Genomic DNA, 10,262 nt, shown 5'->3' with positions numbered 1-10,262 from the left:
GCTTTCTCAGATGAAAATAGGGATGTCCTAAGGAAAAGCAGGACATTCTGGGATCAAATCAGAAACCAGGGCGGTTTATGTAAATCTGGGAGTGTCCCTGGAAAACAGGGACACTTGGAGGGTCTGCATTTCACAATTCTGAAGCCTTCTTGCTTTCTGTGCATGTGACAGAGGAGTTTTCCATCCAGATATTCCTATATATAAGTAGCAAACTAATCCTCCAAATGTAGATCCTTAGGCAGAGGTGTTACAATGCTTGCCTGGTCCCCTGGGCAAAATGCTCGCACTCCCATGCCCGAAAAACATGTCCTGTCATAATAGTAGTAGTAGTAATAATAATAATAATAATTTTATATAGTCATGCTGCCCACATGACCTGGAAGTTGTACGCCGGCTCTCTCGGCCAGTAAAGCGAGATGAGAGCCGCAACCCCAGAGTCGGCCACAACTGGACCTAATGGTCAGGGGTCCCTTTACCTTTACCTTACTGTTTGGATCTTCACCCTGCTCCTATGGCAGCACTGCTCTTGCGGGGATTTCCAGCCATCTTGGCCCTGTCATTTAGTGGGGCTCAGGGCCTGTGAGTCCACCAACCTGTGCCCTTGTGATCCAGCCCTAGCAGTGTCCCTATGTAGTCAAAACAGCACCACACACACACATACGCACGAGGAAGGTATTAGTAGGCAGGGGGGAAACCCATGATTTGCAGAAGTACAGAAATAGATGGAGGAGCTCTAAAGGGGAGAACCCAGAAACAGCCCCATGAGGGCTGTGTTCAGTGGGCACGGAATGCTGAATTTTGATGGAACGGCTCAGAGTTTTGAAGAATATTCTTCCTCTATGAATGGTCCATGTCAGCATTAAGAAAAAGAATTTTCGCCTGCTGTTATAACTGTTCTCTGTATGAAATGGATGTTTTATATTTATGAAAAAAATAACATGATTGTGGCCAAGTTGCAACAATTAAGGCTGCACAGAAAAAAGCATTTTGGTTCCCGAAATTCATTCCGATTGTGCAGATAAAATATAACTGATCGAATTCTACAGGGCATGGTAATAGTGCGTGAAAACAGTCTAGCTCCCAGGCAGGGACCTCCAGATGGTGGAGATGTCTGGCCCCATCCTGGCTCCCAGGCATCTTCACTTGGTTGCCAGTGGCCAATAGCTAGGTGCAAAATGCGCCTGGCTAATTTCTAACACTGCTATAGGCACATATTAGATTTTGCTTATTGCTGCCAGTGCTTTTTTTCTTTAAAAACGTTTAGGGGTACTCTCATTTTGACTCCAGAAAATCACATTTTTATAGTTCAAATCAGGGAAAATAAATACAGCAAATGGACAAAAGTACAAATATTCACTAAATGTTTTAGGGGTATGCGTCCCCCCAGAAAAAAGGACTTATTGCTGCTCTCATCCCCGTCTGCAACAACCCTAGTTACTCAATTCAGAGCTAACGCTGATCAGACGTTAACTGTTGGCTTTCCTCTCTCTGTGGGATTTAAATGCCAATTTAAGGAGGGAGCCGGTGGCGACATATCAAGGTTAGCTCACTGCGTTGCTGCCTATTAATGGCACACCGGCTAACGGGGTTTATTCTTACACATGCTGGGTGCATTGAGGGGCCTTTGAAAACCACCACCACCCAGGCAGAGCCTTTCGCTCTCGGACTGAGCTGCGGCGACTGAAACGCACAAAGCAGCTCCAGCAGCTGCTCCTCCAGCGCCCAGGCTTGCCCTTGACGGAGTTGCCAAGGTCGGCGGAGGCGCTTCTTGCACACACGCTGCTTCTGCCACCCTGAAGCCATCCAGCTGTTTCCTAGCACCCGAAGCCACCATCATTCTGGGGCAGCTTGTGACTTCACAATCGGCTGTGTGCACATCTGCAGCTTGTCTGCAAAGGGAGAGAGTTCTGCTGTGGGCCTTTCTGGAAGCTCAGGGTTAGGATGAGCAAAGAAAGAGGAAGATAATAAACCACAAGATTATTACCAAGTGGAGAGAGAGAGAGAGAGAGAGAGGAAGGAAGCAGCAGCAGCAGCAGCAACAAAAGCCTGGCTTTGCTGGCTCCCATTTTCTGATCAGAGGTTTGATATGTAGAAATTGCTTGGGTCCTTTTAGACTCTGGACTTGGTGGTCTTTCAGCCTGTGGTGTTTGGCTGTCAGCCGTTCTGCTGAGTGGGTCCCTAGATCTCTGCCTCCAAGTCCTGCTCTGATGGTGAGGCTGCCACTTCTCAGTGCAAGGAGCTAAGCAGAGACTGTTCCGCTTATTGCAGGGTGCGGGGAGAGGATGATTAAAGGGACAGAGACCGAGGTCAGCCCAGTTCAACAGCTGACAATCAGTCCTATTCAGTAACCACATAACACCGGTCCTGAAAGACCTACATTGGCTCCCAGTACGTTTCCGAGCACAATTCAAAGTGTTGGTGCTGAAGTGTAAAGCCCTAAACGGTCTCAGTCCAGTATACCTGAAGGAACATCTCCACTCTCATCGTTCTGCCCGGACACTGAGGTCCAGCACTAAGTTCCCTCACTGCAAAAAGGTGAGGTTACAGGGAACCAGGCAGAGGGCCTTCTCGGTAGTGGCGCCCTCCCTGTGGAACACCCTCCCATCAGATATCAAAGACATAAACAACTATTTGACTTTTAGAAGACATCTGAAGGCAGCCCTTCTTTGGGGAAGTTTTTAATGTTTGATATTTTATCACTTTTATTATTATTAATAATAATATTATATGGGAGCCCCACAGAGTGGCTGAGGAAACCAAGCCAGATGGGCAGGATATTAATAATAATAATAATAATAATAATAATAATAATAATAATAATTTCCTACAGTCATACCTTGGTTTTCAAACAGCTTAGTTCTTGAACATTTTGTTTCCCGAACACCGCAAACTTGGAAATGAGTGTTCTGGCTTGCGAACTATTTTTGGAAGCTGAACGTCTAACAGGCCTTCTGTGGCTTCCAATCAGAAGCCGCGATTTGGTTTTCAAACGTTTTGAAAGTCAAAGAGATTCCGTTCGACTTCCAAAGTACAACTGTACATGCAGCAAAAGCACACCACTTTCCCCAAAAGAATCCCGGGAGCTGTAGTTTGCCCTGTACGGCGCTACAGTTCCCAGCCCCCCTTAACGAAGGACAGTTCCCGGGATTCTTTGGCAAGAAGCTGTGTGCTTTAAATGTAAGATGATGAGGTGTTTAGAAGTCATCCTGTCAGCTGCAGTGCCCAGCGGATGGAAACACAGTGAAATTTCCTGCAATGTATCCTGTCCAGCCAGCCTGAACTGAATATGGGTTTGTCTAAGGCAGGGAAGACACCTGTGTCCCTGAGTAAGCCAAATAGGCAGTTTGGCAGTACGTTGGCCTGACCTTCAGATCACTGATTCAACACGCTCTGAACTGGTCACGATGTTCCCACTCTTCATTCAAAACTTCCCAGCAGTCATGCACTGAAATGTGAATCCAAACTTTTGGCATTTAGTAGCTTGCATTGAAACGCTGCTTGCGTTTAAGAAGCAGCACCATTGATTTAACCCGCAGCATATTTCTCCCCCATGGTACAGGCAGGGGGAACCTGTGGCCTTCCCAAACATTGCTGGACCACAACCCCAACATCCTTGACAATTGCCCGCCTGGGCGGTGCTGTGTCACAGAAGTGTGCTGGTCGGTAATCGCACAGTTCAGAGTTAACGCTTTATTAGCAAAAGCACAAGCTTCACAAACTTGGTTGACTGCCTCAGCTTCAGGATCTGTCCTTCCAGTGAGCACTCAGGGCTGATTTCCTTCAGAATGGATAGGTTTGTTCTTCTTGCAGCCCATGGGACTCTCAAGAGTCTCCTCCAGCACCAGAATTCAAAAGCATCAATTCTTCGGCGATCAGTCTTTTTTATGGTCCAGCTCTCACTGCTATACATCACTACTGGGAAAATCATAGCTTTAACGCAGTGTTTCCCAAACTTTTTTGGGCAATGGCACACCTGTTTACTGAAAAAAAATCTCGCGGCACACCACCATGAAAGCCCCGCCCCGTGACGTCAGCGCGCAGCGTCACGCCGGGAGGGACGCACGGAAGTGAAAGTTTTTTCCCTCCCCCTTGCCGGGGAACCTCCAAGCTTTGGGGGTGGGAGGAGGCAGCAGAGTGAGGGACTGAGGGACGGCGGCAACTGAGGCGGCGGCTGTTGTGGTGGTGGCGGCGATAGCGGGCGGAGGAGGGGGCGGCGGCGGGGCTTGAGGAGCCGTCGCCGGGAGTTGCTGCTGCTGTTGTTGCTGCTGCTGCCCGGACATGCCGGCCTCCTCCTCCTCCGCTGTCTCGCGCTCCTCCCTTTTGCACGCGCTGCCCCGCCACTCGGCACCAGCACCGCGGAGCCGCCCCCGGCTCGACGCGGATCCTCGCCGCCGCCGCCTCTCACCGCCCGACTCGCCCGCCTCCCTCCCACGGCACACCAGCCAATGTCTCACGGCACAGTAGTGTGCCGCGGAACACCGGTTGGGAAACACTGAACTATAGGGACCTTTGTTGGCAAGGTGATGTCTCTGCTTTTTAAGATGCTGTCTAGGTTTGTCATTGCTTTTCTCCCAAGAAGCAGGCGTCTTTTAATTTCATGACTGCTGTCACCATCTGCAGTGATCACGGAGCCCAAGAAAGTAAAATCTCTCACCGCCTCCATTTCTTCCCCTTCTATTTGCCAGGTGATAGACCCAGTGGCCATGATCTTCGTTTTTTTGATGTTGAGCTTCAGATCATATTTTGCGCTCTCCTCTTTCACCCTCATTAAAAGGTTTTTTAATTCCTCCTCACTTTCTGCCACCAAGGTTGTGTCATCTGCATATCTGAGGTCACTAAAGCTTATGCGCCATTAAAAAAAATAGTCTTCAAGGTGCCACAAGGCTCTAAGGCTCTTCGTTGTTTTTTATTGAGGGGGGAAAACGTGAAAATAGTTCCCTAGTGACTGGGATCCATGAATGTGTATGGCTTTAAAAAATGGATTAGAGAAATTCAAGAAGGGTGAGGCTATCAACGGCTCCTAAACGTAATGGCTCTGTGGTATTTCCACCATAGGGAGTGTTACTGTCTTGGAGTTGCTGGGAATCTCAGGACGGTGAGAGTTGTGGCCCTGCGGTCCTGCTTTCGGGCATCCCAGAAACATCTAGTCGGCCTCCGTGAGAACAGAATGATGGCTCCAGCCCTTATGGCAGGGTGCTAACAGAATGCGGGCGTCCCTTGGCAACACGACGTCGTGCAAATTCCTGGTGACACTTTTCAGCGCGCGACGCAAGAGCATTGGGAAACGAAGGTGACATTCATGGGGAAATTCACAACAGCTAGGTGTTGGGGTGCAAGCGACACTTGCAGGAAGTCTCCCACTTGCGTTGCATCCCCATTGTCGTGGATGTGCTTCTGCCTGGAAATAAATCCACCATAACCGGGTGTTTAAGGTGCGTGCCTTTATCTCCTTAGTAGATTGCTGCAAATTACATCACACACACACACACACCAAATATCCCAGGAACATAAAAGCAGCAAGGACCGTGAAGCTTGACCTATTTTCAAACCCCACCACCACACCTGTTCCTATTTCCTTTTAATATAACAGAAGGGGAGGAACTGCTGAGCTGGGAGGGAGACTGCAAAGTGGATGGTGGATTCCTTTTTTAAAAAAGCAGGGCCTCTGATTTAGCAGCGTCGGAAGGAGGCGGACCATGCTTGGGTGTCAGCGAGCGCCGCTTGGCGACGGCAGCCGCTGATGCTGCAAGCCAGGGGGCGAGGCGCGTTTCCTTTCCTCTCCGCCTAACGGAGCGGCGGCTGGCGACGAGCGAGGCGCGCAAAGCGAGGCGGCGAGGGGGGCGGCTGCTGCTGCTGCAAACTCCCCTTTTCCTTCCTCCGGAGGATACCGAAGATCCTCAGCAGGGAAGGAAAAAGAAAGCCACAACAGCTGCAGCTCAGAAGGATCAGCCAGATCCTCCCTCCTTGGGCACAGAAGGCTCTCCCACCCACCCACCCACGTCGCCGCCAACAACATGGATCCTGCAACCCGGAGGACCAAGGCGGAGGACGCCGAGCAGCTCCCGCAGCAGCCGGAAGAAGAGGAAGAAGTGGATCCCAGGATCCAGGTAATAGAGGCGCAGGTTCGGGATCGCTTTCTTGGGGATCCGATTTAGCTCCCCCCCCCCACGGCTCACTCACGCCCCTTCGCGGGGAGCGCACATGGTGGGCGCATCGGCGGGGGCGAAATCGGCGTGCGCATTTTGGAGAGGTTGCAGGGCCGGGCGCCTTTTATTGGGAAAGTGTGCGTGCGTGGCGCTCGCTTGCGCCTCTCCGGCCGATTCTCCTCTCCCCTCTCCCCCCAAACAATCCGCGTGTAAAATCCTGAAAAAGGGGGAGGGGGCGTTGCCTGCCGCCATGCGCTCCCCCCCACCCTTGGGTGCTTCATTAGATTTCTGCCAAGGTCCTTCTGCAGGCGGCAAAGCCAAGGGGGTCCGCCGATCTCTCCTTCGCAATTGTGCAAAGGGTGCTTTTGGCGAAAGAGAATCCGCCTCTCCTCGCCGCCTTCCCTCTTCTCCCTTTCTAAAAAGCAGCAGCGGCGACGTGCAAGCGGCGAGAAAAACCCACACCCTGTTCTGGTGGCGGTCTCTCTCTCTCTCTCCGGTCGTTGTCAGAGGGTCAGGCTCCTTGGGGTTTGGGTTTGTTTTTTTAGGATGCCGTGCCAAAGGCAAGCGATCTGGCTCCGGGCGAGCGCTGGAGAGGAAGGGATGAGGGTGGAGAGGGGCTCTCGCCCAGGGATGCCACAGGCCGGAGCAGGTTGCGCTAGAGCGCTTTTGAAGGTCGTGGTGGCGTCTTGCAAGAGAGAAAGGCGGGGGGAGAAGAGAGCGCTACCTTATAGTGGCTCAGTATTCCTACACTGTCTGGCAGCCACTGTCCGGGGTTCAGCCCTAAGAGGAGATGCCAGATTTTGAACCAGGAGCCTTCTGAATGCCAAGCGGATACTGTGCTACTGGACTAAGCCTTGCGCCCCCCCATGTTGTTGTTATATTAATAATAATTTATTATTTATACCCCGCTCATCTGGCTGGGTTTCCCCAGCCACTCTGGGCGGCTTCCAACAAAACACTAAAATACAATAACCTATTAAACATTAAAAGCTTCCCTAAACAGGGCTGCCTTCAGATGCCTTCTAAAAGTCTGGTAGTTGTTTTTCTCTTTGACATCTGGTGGGAAGGCGTTCCACAGGGCGGGTGCCACCACCGAGAAGGCCCTCTGCCTGGTTCCCTGTAACCTCACTTCTCGCAGTGAGGGAACCGCCAGAAGGCCCTCGCCGCTGGACCTCAGTGTCTGGGCAGAACGATGGAGGTGGTTTGTTCTTGTTTATTTATGTACCATCTTTATCTTCGAAGGATCTCAAAGTGATGTAAATGGTTCTCCTCCCCATTTCATCCACACAGCAACCCTGTGAGTTAGACCAGGCAAAGAGCTTCATGGCTGTGTACGGATTTGAATCCCACTCTCTCAGGACCTAGTCCAACACTCTATAACCATCACACCACACTGGCTCCCTATAGTTTTAAAACCATTGACCACATTCCTGGCCGATATTGGCAACAGAATTGACCAACTGCAACTTTGTTCGCATACCACGAGCTCCAATTGTCTCTCTTTTACCAGGGTCAATCAAATGTGCAATCTTGCTTGGACACTAGCTTCAGCTAAGCGTTAGACGCTGAGATAACTGGTTACAACCAGAAGTGCATTAGTGCTTTGACGAAGATCCTGCTCTCAGTTTCAGTGACTGCTCCTCTCCTCTCTGCCGGTTCACAAATAGCGTCCCCTGCTATAAATGCCCCCCACACCTGAAGTACAGGAAAAGACAGTTCCTTGCCCCATCTCATCCAAGAAGCAAGCTGCTTTGAAAGGCTTCAGGTGTGAAAGTGGCCTATGGCTAAAATTATAAATATATAACATCCCTGTCAATTTCCTTGTTAGGCTTTCTCCTTCTCCAAATTAAGATACAGTGATACATCAGGTTACATACACTTCAGGTTACATACGCTTCAGGTTACAGACTCCGCTAACCCAGAAATAATACCTTGGGTTAAGAACTTTGTTTCAGGATGAGAACAGAAATCATGCTCCAGCGGCGCGGTAGCAGCAGGAGGCCCCATTAGCTAAAGTTGTGCTTCAGGTTAAGAAGTTTCAGGTTAAGAACGGACCTCCGGAATGAATTAAGTACGTAACCAGAGGTACCACTGTACTACTATGTGTACTGTTTTGGTGTTTTGTCCGTAGAGACAAGAAAAAACCCTATGCCCATGAAAACGACAATTGCTTCCTCTTGTCGGTTGTTTTTGCAGGGGTGAATGGGGTCATAGCATCATAAAATTATAGAGTTGGAAAGGGACCACACAGGTCATCTAGTCTTATTCCCTGCAACGCAGGAGTTTTTCATCCAAGGTGGGGTTTGAACCCACGACCCTGAGCTTAAAAGTCTTGTGCGCTACCAACTGAGCTATCCCAGCAGAGAAACTGTTTTCTTTCCCTCCCTCTCCTGTGACAGGTTCTGCAGATGTCCCTGTCAGGAGAGAGGAGCAGCTGAGCAGCATCGTCTCTGCCAGGAGGGACCAAAGAGATATTTCCATCCATTTTTAACACATGAAAAAGTTCTAAAAATTCCTCTGTGTCAACAAATCAGTTGGGGGGGGGGGAAATGATGGGTGGAGAGTCAGAAAGGGTTTTTAGCTAAACAGGTAACATGAGCAGCTGTCCGTCTTCATTCCTACATAGCCACCAGTTGAGCTCAAAACCCGATCGAAGCGTGTTTAAAATGGCCTTTGTGCCTTTCCCATGCATGCATACCGACAATCAGAGAGATGCTGCCAGATGTTTGAAATGTCATGTTGTTAAGCTGATACGTGAGGCAGAAAGTCCCTGGCTCAGACGTCTCCCGGCTCAAATGTCAGGAGGTGAGCTGTCTGCAAAATGAGGACCAAACATGCTCTGGGCTCGTCTGCCGCCAACAGAAACAAACACATAAAGAACATATCACACAAAAACTCTGCACATACGTTATGCAAAAGAATGAAAGACCCTTATCCCCAGCGTTTGAAATTAGCCAGGCGCTAGGCGCATTTCACGACCGGGGATTGAGAGAATGGGAGTGCTTTGAGAAGTCTTGTCGCCAGGATGGATTTGATTTAAATCAAATTGATTGAAATCATGATTTAAATCGCTAGTCAGTAAGACTTGATTTAAATCATTATTTTTTTTTGCAGAAAGACTTATTCATGCTGGCATAATCTTAATATTTACAACCAGATGAAGGTTTCATTTTTGGAATAATAAATTTCCAAAGTAGTTTTTACAGTTATATCAAAAACTGTGGATTGGGTAGTACTATTAGAAATACATATAGACCGATAATTATGAAATTATTGTGCTGTTTAATAGTTTAACTGTTTATATTTGGACAACTTTTCTGCTGTACTTTATTGGAAGGAGAAAAATAATTTTTTCCTTAATAACAATTTAAAGAATTTATTTAGCTGAAACAATAACATAGCATGTGTATCCATGTTTATTAACTGATGTGGTTGAACAAATTTGTTTTTTTTTAAAAAAAATCAACAACATTAGAGTGAGTTTTAGCACACATGAAAAACTTAAATCCTTATTTCCTGATAATAGCCTTTGGACTATAATGTAACTTAAATAGAAAACTATCTTTAGAAAGATTTCCCCCCAAAAGCATTTTATTTTAAAAATCCAATTTAAATTTTTTTAAAAAATCAAATTTAAATTAAAAAAAATCAAATTTATATTTTAAAAAATCTGATTTTTAATTTTTTTTTCCCAAAAAAGAATAATTGATTTTTATCCACCCTGCTTGCCGCCATGTATGGCGTCTGAGACTCAATAATAAAATGGCTGGCGCTGAGAGCACAGGGGGGGAAATGTCTCCCTGCCCGACTCCAAAGTAGGACCGTACATAACCTTTTCTATCCTAGTTTCTACCACTGATTATCCCCTCTTCCTTCCCCCCATCTCTCCCCACAAGGCCTTTGACAGCAGTGTCTCCCACCTGTACCATGTACCAATTGAAAGCACAGACATTATATGTATTATGTACTATTATTATCCTTGAAAATCTTTCGAAAGAAACAAAAAGACTGCTGTCTTATCTGGCAGCTCATTTGTCAGGACTACTGTCTCAAATGTATGTGAAGCAGGGGACTGTTGTTAAGAGCCCATATAAATACTAAGTATTCCTGGGTCAA

At 48.1% G+C, this 10,262-nt stretch overlaps 1 protein-coding gene across 1 annotated transcript in view; it reads left to right on the top strand.

Moving 5' to 3' along the window:
* The first annotated feature begins 5,677 nt into the window (after nucleotides 1-5,677).
* SH3BP5 (SH3 domain binding protein 5) overlaps nucleotides 5,678-10,262 on the top strand; it is a 48,071-nt gene continuing 43,486 nt past the window's right edge. The window contains exon 1 of the mRNA XM_082193054.1: nucleotides 5,678-6,107. Within this exon, the coding sequence (XP_082049180.1) occupies nucleotides 6,015-6,107 (93 nt within the window). The 5' untranslated portion in view covers nucleotides 5,678-6,014. The remainder of the gene's footprint in view (nucleotides 6,108-10,262) is intronic.

The sequence above is a fragment of the Podarcis vaucheri genome (genome assembly GCF_965113315.1).
Source record: "Podarcis vaucheri genome assembly, chromosome: 12".
NCBI classification, from domain to species: Eukaryota; Metazoa; Chordata; class Lepidosauria; order Squamata; family Lacertidae; genus Podarcis; species Podarcis vaucheri.
This window is presented reverse-complemented; position numbering and strand designations above follow the sequence as displayed.